At 52.5% G+C, this 21981-nt stretch overlaps 1 protein-coding gene across 1 annotated transcript; it reads left to right on the top strand.

Moving 5' to 3' along the window:
• Positions 1-3242: 3242 nt before the first annotated feature.
• ANPEP (alanyl aminopeptidase, membrane) lies at positions 3243-20458 on the top strand. The gene is made up of 20 exons (XM_052659690.1): positions 3243-4245; positions 4762-4904; positions 5028-5167; positions 5807-5933; positions 6023-6177; positions 6442-6555; positions 6647-6790; positions 6932-6997; positions 7117-7182; positions 8770-8945; positions 9210-9289; positions 10537-10670; positions 10789-10844; positions 12137-12284; positions 13911-14002; positions 14547-14657; positions 14787-14954; positions 16040-16180; positions 16773-16854; positions 19889-20458. Exons 1-20 carry the CDS (start codon positions 3635-3637, stop codon positions 20036-20038), a joined length of 2904 nt encoding a protein of 967 aa, XP_052515650.1. The 5' UTR covers positions 3243-3634; the 3' UTR covers positions 20039-20458.
• Positions 20459-21981: the final 1523 nt, after the last annotated feature.

Below are 21981 nucleotides of genomic sequence, written 5' to 3'. Positions count from 1 at the left end.
CAGACAGCCATTTTGCTTTTTTGCATTTCTTTTTCTTGGGGATGGTCTTGATCCCTGTCTCCTGTACAGTGTCACGAACCTCCGTCCATAGTTCTTGAGGTACTCTGTCTATCATATCTAATCCCTTGAATCTATTTCTCACTTCTACTGTATAATCGTAAGGGATTTGATTTAGGTTATACCTGAATGATCTAGTGGTTTTCCCTACTTTCTTCAATTTAAGTCTGAATTTGGCAATAAGGAGTTCATGATCTGAGCCACAGTCAGCTCCCGGTCTTGTTTTTGCTGACTGAATAGAGCTTCTCCATCTTTGGATGCAAAGAATGTAATCAGTCTGACTTTGGTATTGACCATCTGGTGATGTCCATGTGTAGAGTCTTCTCTTGTGTTGTTGGAAGAGGGTGTTTGCTATGACCAGGTGTTTTCTTGGCAAAACTCTGTTAGCCTGTGATCTGCTTTGTTTTGTACTCAAGGCCAAGTTTGCCTGTTTTTCTAGGTGTTTCTTGACTTCCCACTTTTGCATTCTCTAGTCCCCTATAATGAAAAGGACATCTTTTTGGGGTGTTAGTTCTAGAAGATCTTGTAGGTCTTCATAGAACCGTTCAACTTCAGCTTCTTCAGCATTACTGGTCAGGGCATAGACTTGGATTACTGTGATATTGAATGGTTTGCCTTGGAAACAAAGAGAGATCATTCTGTCATTTTTGAGACTGCATCCAAGTATTGCATTTTGGACTCTTGTTGGGTATGATGGCTACTCTATTTCTTCTAAGGGATTTTTGCCCACAGTAGTAGATATCATCTGAGTTAAATGGTCATCTAGTAGTAGATGGTCATCTGAGTTAAATTTGCCCATTCCAGTCCATTTTAGTTTGCTGATTCCTAAAATGTCAACATTCACTCTTGCCATCTCCTGTTTGACCACTTCCAATTTGCTTTGATTCATGGGCCTAACATTCCACATTCCTATACAATATTGCTCTTTCCAGCATCGGACTTTGCTTATATCACCAGTCACATCCACAACTGGGTGTTGTCTTTGCTTTGGCTCCATCCCTTCATTCTTTCTGGAGCTATTTCTCCACTGACCTCCAGTAGCATATTGGGCACCTACCGACCTGGGGAGTTCCTCTTTCAGTGTCCTATCTTTTTGCCTTTTCATACTGTTCAGAGGGTTCTCAAGGCATTCACTTAACAAATATTTTTTGAGGACATCCAGTGGTGAAGAATCCACCTGCAATGCAGGGTACGTGGGTTTGATCCCTGGTCTGGGAAGATCCCACATGCTGTGGAGCAACTAAGCCCGTGTGCCATGACTACTTAGCCCACGCTCTAGAGCCCGTGCTCCACAATGAGAGAGGCCAACTAGAGAGCAGCCCCCTCTCCCTGCAGCTAGAGAAAGCCTGCCTGCAGCAATGCAGACCCAGGGCAGCCAAAAATAAATAAATAAAAAATTAAAACTATACATAAAAAAACCCAAATATGTGTTGAGTGACTATTACGTGCCTGACGCCATCAGTGAGCAGGGACAGCCATGGACTGCTCTCACGGGGGTCTGCTGGTGGTGGGTGTAGGGGAAGCACTCAGGTCAGCACCACACAGGTCAAATGGAAAACTATGCCCAATTATAGGGCTTTGAAGAGAGGTTTGTGATTCTCAGGACCTTGACCTGGCCAGGGAGGCCAGGGTATCTTCTCTGAGAAAGACTTGAAGAATAAATAGACAGTAACCAGGGCAGGAGTGGGGGGAAGATGATCCAAGCAGAGAGAATTGCACGTGCAAAGGTCCTGTGGTAGATGGCCTGGAGGAAGGCCAGATTGGCTAGGGTTCCACAGCAGAGGGGAGTGTGGTGAGAATGAGGTCAGGCAGTCAGCCAGCTGACAGCACTTGACTTGTGGGTATCCTTAGAAGATTTGGTCTGAATTCTGAGAGCAAAAGGACACTTTTAAGCAGTGGTGCAAAATGATTCAATTTATGTAGCAAACTGGTTTGGTGTTGTCGTTCAGTCAATAAGTCGTGTCTGACTCTTTGCAACCCCATGGACTGCAGCACATGAGGCTTCCCTGTCCTTCACCATCTCCTGGAGCCTGCTCAAACTCATGTCCATTGAGTCGGTGATGCCATCCAACCATCTCCGGCTCTGTCATTCCCTTCTCCTCCTGGTCTCAATCTTTCCCAGCATCAGGGTCTTTTTTCAATGAGTTGGCTCTTTGCATCAGGTGGCCAAAGTAGTGGAGCTTTAGCATCAGTCTTTCCAATGAATATTCGGGGTTTGAGGAGCCCAAATGTTAGCAAGGAGTCCCTGAGGGTCTAGAAGTGCCCACATAAACAGTAAGAATGGCTTTGACTCAGGACACGGTGAGACTGGGGGGCAGGGTGAGTTGAATGTTGGGGTGGGGATCAGGCAGTGTTGAAGTCTGAGAAACTGGGCTGGTGAATGGGGGGCGGTGACAATGAATGTCATATTCCTGTAAGAACATATTATATTGAGTATGATAAGTAATATCTTCGCTTTTCCCAGGGGTAGAATGGCTGACTTCTGGGGAAAAAGGACAAAGGACTTTCAGGTTCTACTATAATTTGTGTGCTTGGTCACTCAGTTATGTCCGACTCTTTGCGACTCCTCAGACTGTAGCCCACCAGGCTCCTCTGTCCATGGGATTTCCCAGGCAGGAATACTGGAGTGGGTTGCCATTTCCTCCTCCAAGGGGTCTTCCTGACCCAGGGTTTGAACTCACGTCTCTTGCACCTCCTGCATTGGTAGGAGGATTCTTTACCACTAAGCCACCTGGGAAGCCCTCTACTCTAGTAGATGGTGTTTCATATGTTTTCTCACTAAATCTGTTCAACAAACCTGAGAAATAAATTCTAACATGTGTGTATGAAGAAAGGGGTCTCGGAAAGGTAAAATAACCTGCCCAAGGTCATGGCTGGGAAGAGGTTAAACCTCCACCAGCCTCCTCTCTTTAAAACAAAAAAAGGCGAAACAACTTCATTTCATTCTACTCAGTGTGCTGATAATTGAGGGGAAAGTTTTGGCAAGAAGGGAAAGGGAGGGGACCTGGAAGAACTCCTTGCTCTGGAAGAATGCAAGGGAGGCTGGGGCCATGGCTCTGGGGCACCCCAGGCCCTGTCCAACCACAGGGGTGACCGACTTGCTCTTGACCCGAGCCGGGAGCCGATTCTCCCTTTCCCTCTACCTCCCACCTCCTGCCAGGGAAGTCCTAACCTCCCGGATCTAACCTCCATCCTCCTGTTTCTGTGCCCGCTGTCTCAGCTCGCAGGCGCATCCAAGCCACCTGGCTACCTCTCCCTGCTGGCTGCCTGCCTGCCCTGCAGCCGTTGGTGGGGCTCCCAGGCGGCCTGTAACTGGATACCAGACACCGATTCGTCCCTTCAGGCACCCCCCCGAGCTGCACTCCACGCACCCTGTTTCTGGATCTGCTCTTGGAAACCTGGATAGTGCGTGTTTCCACTCAGCCCAGTGACCTTCGCCTGTCTGAGCCCTGGTTAATTTTTGCCCAGTCTTTGCAGGCTCTGGGGCCCCTCCCCTTCGGGGATATAAGCCTGGCCTGAGGCTGCCCTGTTCCCTGCCCATTCCTGAGCCTCCCTGAGCTCCCTCCCCGTCCTCACCATGGCCAAAGGATTCTACATTTCCAAGGCCCTGGGCATCCTGGCCATTCTCCTGGGTGTGGCGGCCGTGGCCACCATCATCGCTCTGTCTGTGGTGTACGCCCAGGAGAAGAACAAGAATGCCGAGTGTGGCACGAGCCCCACGAGCCCCACGGGCCCCACAGGCCCGACAACCACCTCGGCCACCACCGTGGACCAGAGCAAGCCGTGGAACCGATACCGCCTCCCCACAACCCTCTTGCCCGACTCCTATAGGGTGACGCTGAGGCCCTACCTCACTCCCGACAAGAACGGCCTGTATATCTTCACGGGTTCAAGCACCGTCCGCTTCGCCTGCAAGGAGTCCACGGACGTCATCATTATCCATAGCAAGAAGCTCAACTACACCGACAACAACGGGCACTTGGTGGTCCTGAGGGGTGTGGGGGGTGCCCAGGCCCCCGAAATCGACAGGACCGAGCTGGTGCTGCTCACAGAGTATCTGGTGGTGCACCTCAAGAGCCCGCTGGAGGCGGGCAAGATGTACGAGATGGAGACCACCTTTCAGGGGGAACTGGCCGACGACCTGGCGGGCTTCTACCGCAGCGAGTACGTGGACGGCAACGTCAAAAAGTGAGTCAGAGGTGGGCCTGCCGGGTGGGGGCGGATCCTAGACGCCGGGGCAGAGCGGGATCCTGGGGGCCAAGGAAGGGCTTGGATTCGGAGCCTTTGAATGTGCCAAAGCCCTTGGCTGGCCCATCGGTCCATCCAAAGTTCCCAAGACAATCAGCCGTTTTCCCCCCACCCCACTCAATCGGGAGTCAGGGATGAACAATGAAAGCCACCTTGGACAGATAAGAGAACAGGCTCTGAGGAGAGAAATGTGCCAGTGTCTCCCGGCTAATACAGGATGGGGGCAGGGGACTTTGACCCTGAGTCCAGAAGGAGCTCTGATCACCCATGTCAGCTGGCCTGTCAGCCTCGAGATGGTCTGGGAGAGGAAAGGGGGGGTGGGGGGTAAGGGGACAGGGATGAGACCAGGCAGCATCTGTGAGCCTGCCCCCCTGCACACCCAGCCACAGCCTGCAGCCCCTACCCTGCACACCCACGGGCACAGACACGCATCCTCTAACCCCCTGCTCTGGGCAGGGTGCTGGCCACCACGCAGATGCAGTCGACAGATGCCCGGAAGTCCTTCCCCTGCTTTGACGAGCCCGCCATGAAGGCCACATTTAACATCACCCTCATCCACCCCAAGGAACTCACAGCCCTGTCCAACATGCCACCCAAAGGTGAGCAGGTCTGGCTGGGGCCTCATGGCCTGGGCCTGGGAAAGCCGACCCTCCCCCCCAGGGCTGGGGTGCAGGGGCAGGGGGTGGGGCACACCTCCACAGGCCTGCATGCTCCCTGCCCAGGTCCCAGTGTCCCACTTGAGGGAGACCCCAACTGGAACGTCACTGAGTTTGAAACCACACCTGTAATGTCCACGTACCTCCTGGCCTACATCGTGAGTGAGTTCACAAGTGTGGAGTCACAGGCGCCCAATGGTGTCCAGGTATGAGGCCCAAGCTCACCTCGCCTTCCCCAGGGTTGGTCTTGGCCTGGGAGACATTCCTGTTTATCCTCATCCTGGTCCCAGCCCCTAGGCAGTGTGTGAACCCCAGCTCTGAGGCATCTTGGGCAGGTGTCTTTAGTTCTCTGAGCCTCAGTCTCTGCATCTGGAAAGTGGGACCCTCCTCATTAGCGGGGGCTTCCGCAGTAGCTCAGCGGTAAAGAATCCGCCTGCAGTGCAGGAGCTGCGGGAGGTACAGGTTCAATCCCTAGGTAGGCAAGATCCCCTGGAGAAGGAAATGGCAACCCGCTCCAATATTCTTGCCTGGAGAATCCCCATGGACAGAGGAGCCTGGCGGGCTACAGTCCATGGGGTTGCGGAGAGTCAGACACAACAGAAGCGAATTAGTATGCACCCCTAATGAAGGGAGTTCCCGATTCCTGGGTGCCGGAGAGTCGCCATGGCTCATTCCCCGTAGGCCCCTCCCTGCGGCTCTAAGAGAGACACCCCCCACTCCACACACTCCCTGCTGAACAACTTCTGGGTTTAACCTGGTTGGTCACCAGCCTGCCAGACTCTGGGACTTGGTCCACTTGCACGGGACCCAGGAAGAGCCCCTGACCTCTCCTATCCTCTTTGCAGATCCGGATCTGGGCTCGGCCAAAAGCAACTGCAGACAACCATGGTCTTTACGCCCTGAATGTGACAGGTCCCATCCTGAACTTCTTTGCCAATCATTACAATACAGCCTACCCACTCCCCAAATCTGGTGAGTGAGGGACCTTGCGTTGGGGGAAAGTGAATGGGTCTCCCCCTTCATTCCCGGAAGCCATCCTGCCAACCACCTGGCCTCCCCAGACCAGATTGCCCTGCCCGACTTCAACGCTGGTGCCATGGAGAACTGGGGGCTGGTGACCTACCGGGAGAACGCGCTGCTCTATGACCCTCAGTCTTCCTCCAGCAGCAACAAAGAGCGAGTAGTCACTGTGATTGCTCATGAGCTGGCCCACCAGGTATCCCCCATCATGGGGAGCCCAGACCAAGAACATGGGGGGCTCCAGGGGGAGATGGCCCAAGTCATGGCTATGTCCTCAGAAGCTGAGAAGGGAGTGGGGATTCCACCTGGCCAGGGGGTTCGGGGAGAAGTCAGGATGAAGTCAGTAAAGCCTCCAGCTCAAGACTGGCGTGTGGGGAGCATTTGGCGAAGGGTAGCCCTGAATGTCGTTAGTGACCGCGAGGTCTGAGTGATTTGCTGGGCTGACCCCTCTCCCCTACAGTGGTTTGGGAACCTGGTGACCCTGGCCTGGTGGAATGACCTGTGGCTGAATGAGGGCTTTGCCTCCTACGTGGAGTACCTGGGAGCTGACTATGTGGAGCCCACCTGGAATCTGGTGAGCCCCCTGCCTGGGGGTCTGGGATGGGCGATGACCTGGGTCACCCCTTCCGAGGCCAGTCCCCTGATTGGCTGTTGGGGGTTTGTAGAAAGACCTCATTGTGCCGAACGATGTGTACCGTGTAATGGCTGTGGACGCACTGGTCACCTCTCACCCACTGACCACCCCTGCTGACGAGGTCAACACCCCTGCCCAGATCAGCGAGATGTTCGATACCATCTCCTACAGCAAGGTGCTGCCCAGCCCCCATGCTGGTCCTCAGACAGTCGAGGGGTGGGTGGGGAGGGCGGCAGGGGTTCAGCCCCCCAGGGCTCCGGGAGCACCCGCCTAGCCTGATGGGGACACAGCCTCTTGAGCTCCCTCCTCTCCACAGGGAGCCTCAGTCATCCGGATGCTCTCGAATTTCCTGACTGAGGACCTGTTCAAGAAGGGCCTGGCGGTGAGGATCCTCAGCCAGTCACTGGGTGGGTGGGGGGGGGCTGTTTCCCTGGCCTCACAGAGGCTGTGGCTGAGCCTGGGGCCACAGCTCTGCCCTCACAGAGCTCTGTCTTTCCACAGTCCTACTTGCAGGCCTTTGCCTATCAGAACACCACCTACCTGAACCTCTGGGAGCACCTGCAGATGGTCAGTACCAATCAGCCCTCCTGAAGACGTTCTGTGGGGGTCCTGAGATGCTGAAAGCCCCAGGGCCGGCAGCACCCCCATGGGAGAGAAGGTGCCCAGCTCCCCTGCTTACCCCACCCCCCAGGCAGGATGTCTGGAGCCTGGCCTGCTCATTGGCTGCTCCTCTGTAAAGTGGGTGCAGCGATGGCTCCTTGAAGGAGGTGTGGCCAGAGCCTGGGCCATGAGCCTGGCAGGTGGCCCCTCCCCACCTTGCACTATAGTGAAGTTTATGAGGGGAGCTGGGGAGCACCCTCCTCTGAGTGTTGAGGAAACGGGCTCTCACGTTTCCCAAGACCACGCCATCATCTCCCTGGAACTTTGGAGCCGGTCATTCACCAGCTCAGCACTCCTGGCTGCCCTGTGCCCCACCCAGCCCCTCCCAGGCACCACTTTGCACACACCAGCACCCTCAGCACGCCCTCTGACCCTCGCATCCAGCCCCACTTCACATTCCTGTCCACTCGGACCCCGAGGGGCCCTGTCTGGGGCAGACCCTCTGACCACTCCTACCCTCCCACCTGGCCCTCCCCGCCTCTCCTGAGCCTGGCTTCTGCACCCCCTCCATCACCCTCCGTCATCTCCCACCCCTTCTCTGTGGCCCTGGTCAGCCTGGCTGACCCCTCCATGTGCCCGCACACCATGACCAGCCTGACCAGGGAGGGGAGACACCAGGCCTTGTCACAGAGTCACAGGTGGGCTCCTGGGCCCTCCTGGCTGATCTCCAGCCCAACATCCCTCTGTCGTGAGCCTGGTCCCCACCCCCACCTCCCGCAGCCTCAGTCCCTCTCCTCTGCTTCCACTGTCTGCCTTGCCCAACCTGTTTCCCATTCCTTTCCTTCACACCGACACCCCTCCAAGCTGCATCTCCCCCTTCCTCTCCCCCGAATCCCCTCTCTCTGCAGCCCCCCAGAGATCCTCTCCCTCTCAGCTTGCGCCTTCTGATAGCATCTTCTGCCCTCTATCTATACTCTTCTTAGTTTTTTATTTTCTCCGTTATTAACAAATGTGGTTGTTTTTTTGTTATTATGAAAGCAATAGGCACACGTGAGAAAAGATTTAAGACAATAACAACCATCCTAAGCCTATCCCCAGACCCCCACCCGCGTGTGTTTCCTTCACATCGCCCACAGCCCTCTGCTTCTCCCTGCCTGTGACTTGGGGACACTGGTTTCCCATTATCTCTGTCTCTTCCCCTTGCCTGTCTTCCCAGATTTGTTCAGGCTGAGCCATAGGCCATCCTGGGTGCCCCTCCCTGACACACACGCACCTCAGGCTTGATCACAGAATGTGGGGTTTGGGGAGGGCATGCAGATTTCCTTAATCAACACAGAATGAACCAGAGGCTGGAAAGCTCTTGGCTCGTCCAGTGCTGGGCAGCTGAGAGGAGGGCGAGGCAGGCTGGGAGCCCAGCTACAACCTCGTGGCGCAGTGCTCTCCCACTACCTCCCAGTAAGGTGGCACCCTAAGGAGAGGGCAGGGGTGCAGGGGAGAATGGCGGGGGGGAGGATGGCCGTCCACTCATGGTTGCACCATCGCCCTCTGCCCAAGGCCGTGGACAGTCAGTCGTCCATCACGCTGCCAGACACCGTGAGTGCCATCATGGACCGCTGGACCCTTCAGATGGGCTTCCCGGTCATCACCGTGGACACTAACACAGGGACCATCTCCCAGAATCACTTCCTCCTTGACACCAGCTCCACTGTCACCCGCCCCTCAGAGTTCAAGTGAGCAGACGGGGTCACCGAGACAGGCGTCCCAGGGAGGTTCTTAGGGGCGGTTGCCGTGAGATCCTCTGACCATAGCAGGGCCTGGCCCGCTGTGGCCCCTGCCATAGTGGTTGGTGTCAGTCTAGCTCCTGGGCCAGGAGGAGGGGGGCATTTAGTGCCAGAGTCAGGCAGAAACTGGGAGCCTGGGCAGGACTGTTTTCTGCTGGCAGTGGCCAAGAGCTGCCGTTTCTCACCCTTGGCCTCTGGGATTTCTTGTTCCAGCTATCTGTGGATTGTTCCCATCTCATCCATCAGAAATGGCCAGCCGCAAGAACACTACTGGCTTCGGGGCCAAGAGAGAAGTAATCCAGCCCTCCCCTAGGGGACAGTAACCCCCAGGCCATCCTGCCAGCTCCTGGCCCTGTTCTGAGGTTTTGGCAGGCCTCGTCCTTGGGGGTGTCCATCGTCCTTTGGAGCCAGCTTCTTTAGTTCTAATTTCTACTCTGTTGTTGCCCAGCTGTGGGACCTCGGTCAAGTTACCATCTGTCACTGGCCTCCCATTTCCCCATCTGTAAAATGGGGCTGGGGACATCTACTCCCATTGAGTTGTATGAAGATTAAGGGAGAGGATTCCCATGAAATGTTCACAACAGTGCCTGGCACGCAGTATGCGCGGTCCTGCTCAGCCAGGTACCGAGGGAACCAAGGTCAGGGCAGGCCATCCCCTGCCTAAGCCAAGGCTGCAGATGGAGGGAAGGGAGACAAGCCATTCGTACTTCCTGGAGCTGTGCCGAGTGCTCAGTCAGAGGCGTTTATGGCCTCTGGGGCAGGTGGGCAGAGATCAGAGAATAAGGAGGCTTTCCCTTCATGGAGAGGTGAGGAAAAGCTTCCTGGAGGAGCTGAATTGCGTCAGAGGACTAGCAGGTGCTCACCGGGCTAATGGTGGCAGAGAGAAGCCGCCCAGGCAGAGTCAATAGCAGTGCGAGTCTTGAGGTAGGAGAGAACGTGGGGACTGAGCTTGGCTGAGACAGAGGAGCAGCCTTGAGGTGACTCCGGCCCCTGCCAGCTGCAGGAGACAGTGTCCTCAGGCCAGGAGGAGCCAACGTGATTGAGTCTGATCTGCAGGCATGGAAGGAGCCCCTCCAGCTGCCGAGAGGAAGGCTGGAGGTAGACTTGAGAGGAGGGGGCGTGGAGCCCCCAGGAAGAGATAGCAGTGCTGGGGGGCTAACTGGATAGGAGGCGCTTCCTGGGTGTGATGGAAAGATGGGAGGAGGAGCGGCTGGAGAAGGAGCAGGGGCCTGGGAAGCTGAGTCTGAGCTGGAGAGGGTGTTGCCGATGGAGTTGTCCCCGCAGGTGTCACTGGCCCGGCCACTGAGGTTCACAGATGGCAATTGGTCTGTCCAAGGTCACCCGTCAGAGTTTGTCCGGGCACCTGGTCCCACCCTTCTTCCCCGCCCCTCACCTTGGTGTGGGCCCAGCGGCCTGAGGGCCAGCTGCTGCCAGGCTGCCCGGGAGGCGGTTCTGCCGAGGCCTGGGGAAGGGAGAGCCCGGGTCAGGTCAGCCTGGGGCCTTCTGAGCAGCCCTTCCCAGCTCTGGTCTCTCCCCACAGTCCAGAGTGACCTCTTCAAAGCCGCAGCGGACGACTGGGTCCTGCTGAACATCAACGTGACGGGCTATTACCAGGTGAACTACGATGAGAACAACTGGAAGAAGATTCAGAATCAGCTGATGTCAAGGCCGGAGGTGGGTGCCTGCTGGCCCATGCGTCCCCTGCCCAAGGCCCAGTCCCAAGATGGCAGCCCAGACTGCAGGGCCTGCCCGATGGCCCGCCTGAGGTCACACGCTCTGTTGCCCCTTCTAGAACATCCCTGTCATCAACCGGGCGCAGGTCATCTACGACAGCTTCAACCTGGCCAGGTGAGTGCCTGCCCCTCCTCCCTTGGGGCCCCCGGCTCAGCCGCGGAAGCCCGGTGACTTGGCAAGTGTGACTCTATAGTGAGAGCCTGTGCTCCCTTCCGTGGTCCTCATCGTGTGCCAGGAATGGGGTGCGGGCTCCCTGTGCTTCGGGACGCCCCTCCCTTGGCCCCACAGCCCCAAGCCCAGAGTTTCCAGAGAAGGAATCAGAGTCTCAGAGTTTGAGCATCTTGCCTGAGGTCACACAGTAACTCATGACAGCCAGATACAGATCTGTCCAACTCTGGAACTCCAGTGTGCTCCACCACACCCAGGTTTTCCTGAGGGCTCCCTGTGGGTCAGGCTTCCGAGGTGGCACTAGTGGTAAAGAACCCACCTGCCAATGCAGGCAACTTAAGAGACTCGGGTTCAATCCCTGGCTCAGGAATATCCCTGGGAGGAGGGCATTGCCTAGGGAATCCCATGGACAGGGGAGCCTGGCAGGCTACAATCCATTGGATCGCACAGAGTTGAACACAATTGAAGTGACTAAGCCCACATGTGTGCCCCTGTCTCTCTCTTGAGTCACTCAGTCATGTCCAACTCTTGTAACCCCATAGCTTATAGCCCGCCAGGCTCCTCTGTCCATGGGATTCTCCAGGCAAGAATACTGGAGTGGATTCTGTTTACTTCTGTTGGGGATCTTCCCAACCCAGGGATCGAACCAATGTCTCCTGCACTGCAGGCAGATTCTTTACCCTTTACCGACTGAGCTATGAGGGAGGTCAGGCTAAAAAACCTGGGAAGGACATGACAGGAGAGAGGCAGGCATAGATAAACAGAGAGATATTGAGCAGCTGCTGTGTGTGTAAGCGCCGGCAGGTGCTAAGTTCTTTGATGTAAGTTGATGTCACCCATAGACATGGACATTTATGAACAGATGGCCTGAGAAGGTGGAGGGAGGAAATCTCAGAAGGCCAAGCAAATCAGAGAAGAGGTGGGCAGAGGAGAGAGCAAAGGCCTCTTGTCTTTTTGAATCTCAGATCTGTCTCTTAAGGTCTATGTGGCCTTTGGCAAGGTACGTCACCTCTCTGAGCCTCAGTTTCCTCACCTGTAAAATGGGGATAATGAGCAAGGGAATGTGACTGGGAGTGGGTGCGTGTCCACTACCCCTCCCCCCAGCTCCACCTGAGGTGAAGGCTGGAGCTGGCCCATTTGGGCCTCTGGGACCTTAGGCTCTGGGAGGGGGCTGGGATTCCCACAGAGAGCCCAGGCTGGGTAGGGGTGCTTACTTGATCCCCTCTATCTGTTCCCAGTGCCGGCACGGTCCCTGTCACCCTGGCACTGAACAACACCCTCTTCCTGAAAAGTGAGACAGAGTACATGCCCTGGCAGGCAGCTGTGAGCAGCCTGAACTACTTCAAGCTCATGTTCGACCGCACAGAGGTCTACGGCCCCATGCAGGTACGTGCGAGGGGCCTGCCAGCATCCAGTTCCCCAGTGCCTGAAATGATGCCATGAGGCAGTGAGTATAAATATTGCCTGGAGTGGTGAAGCGCTGCACCCGGTCCTTGGTGGTGGTGAGAGAGCAGGAGGGATGGAAGGGTGAAGGGAGCAGGGACTGAGAAAGTGAGCAAGTTGGGCCCGGCAAGAAACAGAAAGACTTCTAGCAAAGCTGGCTAAATCTGGAAATTAGCACTATCAGAAGGCAACAGAAAAAGGCACAGTACAGGAAGGGGATGGGAGTGGGGGCAAAGCCTTCAACCTGTTGTGTGGCCTCCGGCAGTCCTCTTCCGCCCAAAGGAATCCTCTGTGAAAAGAGCGGGCCTCTGCTTGCCTAGCAGATGTTAACAGTTTGGAAGCTTGAGGGGAAGGTAGAGGGAGGGGATGGGGGGATGGCGGCAGGGGGCGGATCAGAGGCAGAGGCGAACTGCTTGCTCTGTATCCATAACTGAATGCAGAGGGATGTTCACTGCAGTGTGGTTTATAAAAGACAAGAAAACCAAAAACACTTCAATGTCCAACAGTTGGGGATTGGTTAAGTAAGCTAGAATATCTATTTGATGGAATATTATGTAGTCATTGGGCTTCCCTGGTGGCTCAGTGATAAGGAATCTTCCTATAATGCAAGAGACGCAGGTTCCATCCCTGGGTCAGGAAGATCCCCCCGGAAAGTGAATGGCAATCCACTCCTGTATTCATTTTTTTTTTCATTTATTTATTTTAATTGGAGGATAATTTATTTATAATATTGTGATGGTTTTTGCCATACATCAATATGCATCAGCCTTAGGCATACACCAAATGATTCTCCAGTATTCTTGCTTGGAGAATTCCATGGACAGAGGAGCCTGGCGGGCTACAGTCCATGGGGTCTCAAAAAGTAGGACAAGACTGAGCAACTAATACTTTCTTAACACTTTGGGGTGGTTAGTATTTTCTGCTTATGCTTTATGGAATTTTCTAAGTTCCCCACAATAAATGCAGAATACTTTCAATCGGGCGGTGGGGGATGGTAGGCCCTAAAACGATATTAGGAAATAGTGACACTTAGACATGGAGTGTCAGAACTGGTGGAGGCTTTGAGGAGAAAGAACCTTAGATCAGTCACCTGAAACCTGGACTAGTGCCGCCCCTTGGAGTACTATCTGGCCTTGGGTTACTCCCTTAGCCTCTGGCCTCTTGCTTCTGTAACCATTAACCCTTGCTATGCTTGCTCACTCACGTCAGAGGTTCCGTGGGGCTCCAGGTGGGTCAGGCTTGAGTCTCCTCTTTGATTTTTTTTTAAAAATATTTATTTACTTACTTACTATTTGGTTGTGCCAGGTCTTAGTTTTTAGTAAATATTTACTTACTCACTTATTTGGCTGTGTTGGGCCTTAGCTGCAGCACACGGGATCTTCATTGCATCATGGGGGATCTTCCCTTGTGGCACTGGGCTTAACTGCCCCAAGGCATGTGGGATCCTAATTCCCTGGCCAGGGATGCAACCCAAGCCCCCTGCATTGTGAGGCAAATTCTTAATCACTGGATCACCAGGGAAGCCCCATGAGTCTCCTCTTTGAAGCTATTCATGTTTTCTTTCCCCAGAATTACCTCAGGAAGCAGGTTGAACCCATCTTCCTACATTTTGAAAATCTCACCAAAGGCTGGACTGAGATCCCAGAAAACCTGATGGACCAGTGAGTATGACCTGTCTTGGGTCTGGAGACCACAGGTGGCCCAGGCACCCTGACCTGGGAAGTCCAGAGCAAGTTCCCACAGCATCCTCCTCGGAACTTCCCAATTCCTGGCTAGACCAGGGCCACCAGTCAGGGAGGAAACCACCCCCTTCCTGACCCCACCCAGGAATGGGGGGCCCTGCCCCTAGGCTCTGTGTGGCCTGTGAACCCGTCTGGCCTCTGTGTGAAGGACCAAACTAAACCTCCCTGGTCCCCTCCCTGGCATGGTCATGCAGATTCTAGGTGTTAAAGTGGGGCTGGGGTCTGTGCCAGCCCTCCCTGGGCTGCACAAGGCAAGAAGCAAAGCACCCAAAGGGTAGGTGGGCTGTGGCCTTAGAGCCCCACACCAGCTGCCCTGCCTGGAGTTATATGCCAGCAGGTGGGCTACAGTCCACAGGGTCGCAAAGAGTCAGACACGACTGAAGTGTCTGAGCGTAAGTATGAGCACGAGGAGTCAGGAGTCAGGGCCAGGCATGCTGACAGAGTGTCATCACCCCCGGTGCAGATACAGCGAGATTAACGCCATCAGCACTGCCTGCTCCAATGGGTTGTCTAAGTGTGAGGAGCTGGCCAAAACACTTTTCAGCCAGTGGATGAACAACCCTGAAGTTAACCCGTGAGTGTGTCCCCTGCTTGTCCCCTGATCTTTATCTGTCCCTCAAGCTCACAACCCTGTCCTCATTAGACCCTCATTCCCCGCCCCCTTGCTGCTTCTCCACCCCTGACACCCCCAACTCCATGCCAGGATCAACCCCAATCTGCGGTCCACCATCTACTGCAACGCCATCGCCCAGGGCGGCCAGGCAGAGTGGGACTTTGCCTGGAGTCAGTTACAAAAAGCAGAGCTGGTTAATGAAGCTGACAAACTCCGCTCAGCGCTGGCCTGCGCCAACCACGTCTGGCTCCTGAACAGGTGAGGACCAGAGCTGGATGGGGCTGGATGAGTTCCCCTCCCACCGGAGACCAGGGTCCCAACGTAGGGGAGAAGGAACCAGCCAGCCACCCACACTTTCCTTCGTGGGATCCTTCCTAGCCCGAACAGTGGGGCAGTGTGTTTCCCATTTTACAGATGAGGACACAGAGGCTCAGAGAAGCAAAACAACTCGCCCGAAGTCCAGAAGCTTTGCTAAATAAAAAAAAAAGCAACAACTAAGATTTGAGTCTGGATCTGGGTCCACATCCTCTGCTTTTAACTGCTGCATTTCTCCTGGCCTTTACCCCTCTCTCAAGGGTCCTGGCACAGGCTTCCCTGGGGGCTCAGTGGTAAAGAATCCACCTGTGGTGCAGGACACCTGGGTTCGATCCCTGGATCAGGAAGATTCCCCTGGAGGAGGAAATGGCAACCCACTCCAGTATTCTTGCCTGGGAAATCCCATGGACAGAGGAGCCTGGCGGGCTACAGTCCACGGGGTCGCAAAAGAGTCGGACACGACTTAGGGACTAAACAACAAGAGCCCTGCTGCGGATGGACCTGAGTCCTTCTGGACATCCAGCTGGGCACCCCCAAACCCTTGGATGAGGGCTCCTGGCTCCCACTGTGTGCCTCATTGCCATCTCCTGGACTTCAGGAAAGAAGAGCCACCCTCAGTGTCAAAGACAGGAGTGGCCACTCTACCTGATATAGGAATCACCCCTTCCTTCCTTCATTCATCACTAGATATTTATCAGACACCTGGTCTGTGCCAAGCATGACACCTGGCATAGCCAGTGACCCTGCTCAGGGGACTCAGAGTCCCATCTATGAGAGCGAGGTAGGACCAAGGAGGCTTCAGCCCGCAGCATTCTGAAGGGACGTTGAGAAGATGCAGGAGAGGATGCAGGAAAGGACGAAGGATGAGTGTGGGGGGGCGGCGGGGGCAAGCAGGGTCCTTTCACTCACTGCACAGCATGCTGAGGGATGTTGAGAAGATGCAGGAGAGGATGCAGGATGAGTGTGTGGGGGGGGGTGGGGGGTGGATAGGCTCCTTTTACTCACTGCACAGCATGCTGACCTCACAGGTACCTGAGTTACACCCTGAACCCCAACCTCATCCGGAAGCAGGACGCCACCTCCACCATTACCAGCATTGCCAGCAACATCATCGGGCAGTCTCTGGCCTGGGACTTCATCCGAAGCAACTGGAAGAAACTCTTTGAAGAGTGAGTCTGCCAAGAGTGTGTTAGGCGAAGCGCCCACCAAGGCTGGGTCCCCTGGGGGTAGGGGTGGGTCCCCTGTGTGCGCCAGACCCCGCAGGGTCAGGAGTAGAGAGCAGACACTGCATTGGAGTGGTCCAAAGAGGGCCCAGGGGCTTCCCTGGTGGTCCAGGGGTTCAGACTCTGTGCTTCCAATGAAGGGGGCTCAGGTTCAATCCCTGGTCAGGAAACTAAGGTTCCACATGCCTCGCAGTACAGCCAAAAAAAAAAAAAAAAAAAAAAAAGCCATGAAAAACAGACAAAACAAAAAACCAAATGAATCCAGCTTGAGGTCTGGAGGGCAGGAATTGAAAGACAAGGCAGTGGGGTGCGGCCGTCCCTTTCCCCTCTGCGGGGAAGAAAGTCTACCTGGTGGGAGTGTTCTCTGAAGAGATGGGAGCAAGGACATGCGGCCAAGCCTGGGTCCGGGTCCCTGGCGGTGTCTCTGTGGTCGTGTCGCTGCCTTGCGTCTGTGAGACAAGGACGGCCACAGCGTGGCCTGCCAGCCACTGGACGTTGCTGCCCGCCCCCATGACGCCTCTCCCCTCCCGTCCTGCAGTTACGGCGGTGGCTCCTTCTCCTTCTCCAACCTCATCCAGGGTGTGACCCGAAGGTTTTCCACTGAGTTTGAGCTCCAGCAGGTAAGAAGCCTGGGACCGTGGGGCTCATGTCTCGGGGGCAGCCGCCACTCAGCTCCCACCGAAAGGCAGGGGCTGTTCATAAGGCAGCGGGGCTCCATGCGGTCAGGCCTTCTTCATGTACAGAGGAAGCTGGGTATCCGGACTTCTTAAATGTCACAGTTCAATCGCAGTTATTCATCTTGGAATTTTTGTATTGGCAAAAGGTAAAGGGAGTAATAATAATGAACCTCCATGTACCCATTATTCGGATTGAATAATTATCAACGTTTGCCGACACTTTTTTTTAGGGGAAGACAATTTTCAAGCAAATCACTGATATTATATAATTTCACTTGTAAACACTTTAGTCATATCTAAAAGAAAAATTTAAAACAATCTATCATTAGCAAACCCAAGAAAATGAACAATTCCTTACTATCATCCTATACCCAGGCCATTTTCAAATTCTCTCTCTCTCTCTCTTTATTTTGGCCATGCCTTGGCAGCTGGCAGGATCTTAGTTGCCCAACCAGGGATCGAACCCATGACCCCTGCTTTAATTAAGAGTGCAGAGTCTTAACCATTGGACTGTCAGGGAAGTCCCTTATTACACATTTTTGAGTCAATCTCTGTTTTCACTTCTCTTGAATGTATTCCTAGGAGTGGAATTGCTGGGTCATTTGATAACTATGTTTTTTGAGAAACTGCCAAAATGTTTTCTAAAGCAACTGCATCAATTTACATTCCCATCAGCAATGTAGGAAGGTTCCAATTTCTTTATGTTTTGGGGAAAATTGTTATTTTTCTTTTTTGTTTTAAAAAAAGTTTTACATCCCGTAAAGTGTATCTCATGGTTATGAGTTTCATTTCTCAGATAACTCATGATGTTGAGCATCTTTTCATCTGCTTTTTGGCCATTTGTATATCTTCTTTGGAGAAATATATTCGAATCCTTCATTCAGTTTTTCATTAGTGTATTTGTCTTTTTATTGTGAGTTATAAGAGAGTTCTTTATATATTCTGGATACCAGGCCCTTATTAGACACATGATTTGCAAGTATTTTCTCCAATTTTGTGAATTGTCCTTTCACTCTCTTTACAATGTCTTTGATACACAGAAGTTTTTTTATTTTGATGAAGTCTAATTTACTATTTTTCTTCTGTTGCTTGCGCTTTATGTGTCATATATAAGAAACAATTACCAATCTGAAGTCACATCTATGCTTCTTACTAGGATTCTTATCATCTTAGCTCTTACATTTAGGAGTGATCAGTTTGACTTGATTTTTGTGTATGGTGTAAGGCAGAGGTCCAGCTTCATTCTTTTGCATGTGACTATCCAGTTGTCCCAGTCCCATTTATTTAAAGGACTATTCTTTTTTTGTAATATTATTCATTTAAAAAATTGTCATTGGAGTATAGTTGAGTTACAATGTTGTATTCGTTCCAGGTGTGCAGCATGGTGAATCAGTTATACATATATTCATTCTTTTTCAGATTCTTTTCTCATACAGGTTATCATACAATACTGAGTGGCGTTCCCTGGTTGTCTAGCTTATATATAGTGGTAAATTCAAAGTTCCTGATTTCTCGCTCCCCAACCCCCATGTTTCCCCTTTGGTAACCATAAATTTGTTTTCCATATCTGTAAGTCTTTTTCTGTTTTGTAAATAAGCTCATTTATATCATTTTAAAAATTAGATTCCACATATAGTGATCATATACATTTTTCTTTCTCTGTCTGACTTACTTCACTTAGTGTGATAATCTCCAGGCCCATCCATGTTGCTGCAAAGGGCATTATTTCGCTCTTTTTCATGGCTGAGTAATATTCCCTTATATACACACACCACATCCTCTTTACCCATCCCTCTGTTGATAAAATGACTGTTCTTTCACCTATTGAACGATCTTGGCACCTCTGTTGAAAATCAACTGACTATAAACGTTAGGGTCTGTTTCTGGACTCTCAGTGTTATTTCACTAATCTATCCTTTTATATTTAGGGTTAGCACAGTGTTGTCTTAATTGTCATAGATTTGTAGTGAGTTTTGAAATTTGGATGGTAAGCCCTCCAATTTTGTTCTTTTTCAAAGTCATTTTGCTATTCTGAGTCTTTGTATTTCTTTATGGATCAGCTTGCCAATTTTGGCAAAAAAGGATAGTTGAAATTTAGCTGGGATTGCACTGAATCTGTGGATCAATTTGGGGAGCATTTCCACGTTAGTAATATTAAATCTACCAATTCATTAACACGGATTTATTTAAGTCTTTTTTCCCCTTTTATTTAGGTCTTCTTAATTTTTCTCAACAATATTTTGTAGTTTTCCACATACCAGTCTTGCACTTCTTTTGTCAAATTTATTCCTAAGTGTTTTATTCTTTTTGATGCTGTTGTTAATGGAACTGTTTTAATTTCGTTTTCAGATTTTTCACAGCTAGTGTATAGAAATGCAATTAATTTTTGTATGTTGATCTTGTATCCTGCAAACTTGTTGAATTCAAGTTTTAATAGCTGTGCTTTTTTTCCCTTTCAATTCCTTGGGGTTTTCTGCATATAAAATTGGGTCATCTGTAAATAGATATAGTTCACTTTTTCCTTTCTGGATGCTTTTAATTTCATTTTCTTGCCTAATTGCCGTTGCAACAATGTCCAGTAATAACACATATTTTAATCTTTAAAAAAAAATCCACTTATTTGCTCAAGCAGTCAGGTCATGTGTGCTATAGAAATGGCCACATTTTGAATTTGGCTGCTTGCTCCCTTGTGGTGCCTGTTTAATTTGTCCTTCTCTCCTCCCTTGATTGGATTAAGATTGTATTTCAATTAAAAACAGAGGATCAGCTCAATGAAGAACCTCACAATGAAGTCCAAATACACATAGGAGCCTGGTTGACCCTTGGGGCTGTCATTTTTGACCTCTGCCAGTGAGAGGGAAGGACTCCCTACCCCAGGGGCTCTAACATGGCTGGGAGGGGTAGAGGACCTGGCAGCCCTCTCCTCGGGGCTGTTAGAGACCCAGCCTGAGGCTCAGAAGCATCCTTTTCCTGGCAGCTGGAGGAGTTCAAGGAGAACAACATGGATGTCGGCTTCGGCTCAGGAACACGGGCTCTGGAGCAAGCCCTGGAGAAGACCAAAGCCAACATCAAGTGGGTGAAGGAGAACAAGCAGGTGGTGTTAAACTGGTTCACAGAACACAGCTAAACAGGCTCTGGTCCTTACATTCACCCGGTCCCTGTGTGAGATGCCCGCGTGCCCCTGTCCCAGGGACCCACGGCAGGGCCCCTGTTTCTGAAGCCTGAGGCACCAGCGTCCTCCCCTTGGGGACAGAGTCTCTGGCCCATGTTCACTCCACTCTTCCCAAGGGACCACTCCAGTTTCTGATGCTCAGACTGTCCAAGTGCCTCCCAGCTCCTGCCCCTCATGCCAATGGCACCCCAGGCTTGGCATGGCTCCTGTCGCCCAAGGCTCTGGGTCTGATCTCAGGGAGTCCAGCTCCAGGGTCAGATGAGAAGCCCTCAGTGGATGATGGATGGCCTTGGGGGGCTGCCCTGTGCCATCTCCTGTCCTCCCCTAAAGACCCTGAAACTGAAAAGTCTACAGAGCACCAGATCTGTATATTTTTTTCTGAGATAAAATGTAAATAAAAGATTTCTAGATGAGCTTCCAGACTCATTACTGAACTTGAGCAGAATGGGTCTGCACATAGGCCAAGGGCATGTCCTGCCACCTTCCCAGGATCCCAGGGTGACACATCAGTTTTTTAAAAATTAATTTTTTAAATTTCGGCTGCGCTGAGTCTTTGTTGTGGTACACGGGCTTTCTCTAGTGGTAGCATGCAGGCTCTCTAGTTGCTCTGTGGTGTGTAGGATCTTAGTTCCCGAAGCAGAGATCAAACCTGTGTTCCCTGCACCGGAAGGTGGATTTTTAACCACTGGACTATCAGGGAAATCCTTCAATTTCTAAACTGGTTGTTTTCAAGAGTAGCCTACAGAAGAAGACAGGTGCCCTCCAGATCACCTGGGGCAGCCAATGATCAGGGCCAACTCCGAGGAGAAGGTCTGGGACCAAGAGGGCTGCTTGGACCACATTGGCTTTGGTGGAAATTTCTTGGCAAGGGAGGCCCAGCTGAGTGCCCAAGGCTGCTGGGGGTGGGGGTGGGGGGGCAGGGGAAGGATAGAGGGTGGGAACATACAGCCCAGGCACCTCAGGGGTCACCGTCAGTTGACATCACCTGTGAGCTGCTCCAGGCAGTGTTTCTCCACCCTCTAGGCTTTGGTTTCCTCATCTGCAGTATAAAGACATTTTATATCATAGAGTTGGCTTCCCAGGTGGCGCAGTGGTAAAGAATCCGCCTGCCAACGCAGGAGATGCGGATTCAATCTCTGGGTTGGGCAGATGCCCCGGAGAAGGAAATGGCAGCCCACTCCAGTATTCTTGCCTGGAGAATTTCATGGACAGAGGATCCTGGTGGGCTACAGTCCACGGGGTCACAAAGAGTCAGAATGACTGAGAGCCTGAGCAAACATGCATGCATGTCATTACGGTTGGTGTGTGGATCTAAGAAGAGTCAAGTACTTAGCGCACAGTCTGACATTTAAGGAGAGCTGTCTCCTGCTCAAGGCCCCATTGGTCCTTTTCCCTCCTAGCCTCTCGTGAGCAGCTCGCGCCAGCAGGCCTCCGTCCAGGAAGGCTCTTCTGCGCTCCGTTGCCTTCCGCATATCAAAAGGTGGGGCGGGGCCAGCCTCGGTTGTGGGTCCCTTCACCAACCAGGAGGCTCCCCCAGGCCCAGCCCCTGTGGACCAGCCCTTCCTGTCGCCAGGGCTCAGTGGCTGCGGCTGGCACTTGACCTTCTGGGTTCCCCGCTGGAGAAGGGACCAGACCCGCCATCTAGGGTCCCTGGGGGAGAGCTGGCCCCCGGGTAGAACAGTCAGCAGGGACTGTAGTCTCCGAGCCTGGCACTGCTAGGCGTTTATGCGCATTATCTCATTTGCTTCTCAACAGGGAGATAAGGACCGTCTTTATCTCAGTTTTGAGATAAAGAAACTGTGGAGCAGGAATATTAAGACTCAGGCTCTAATGCGGAGGGTGTTTGCTATGACCAGTGTGTTCTCTTGGCAAAACTCTATTAGCCTTTGCCCTGCTTC

The sequence above is a fragment of the Budorcas taxicolor genome, chromosome 21 (genome assembly GCF_023091745.1).
Source record: "Budorcas taxicolor isolate Tak-1 chromosome 21, Takin1.1, whole genome shotgun sequence".
NCBI classification, from domain to species: Eukaryota; Metazoa; Chordata; class Mammalia; order Artiodactyla; family Bovidae; genus Budorcas; species Budorcas taxicolor.
Note: the sequence above shows the minus strand (reverse complement) of the source record. Positions and strands in the feature narration are given on the sequence as shown.

Coding starts and splice junctions, on each gene's coding strand:
- ANPEP (XM_052659690.1), top strand. CDS start 3,635: ATGGCCAAAGGATTCTACATTTCCAAGGCCCTGGGCATCCTGGCCATT. Junction 14,658..14,786: donor AACAACCCTGAAGTTAACCC/GTGAGTGTGTCC, acceptor ACTCCATGCCAG/GATCAACCCCAATCTGCGGT. Junction 14,955..16,039: donor CACGTCTGGCTCCTGAACAG/GTGAGGACCAGA, acceptor CTGACCTCACAG/GTACCTGAGTTACACCCTGA.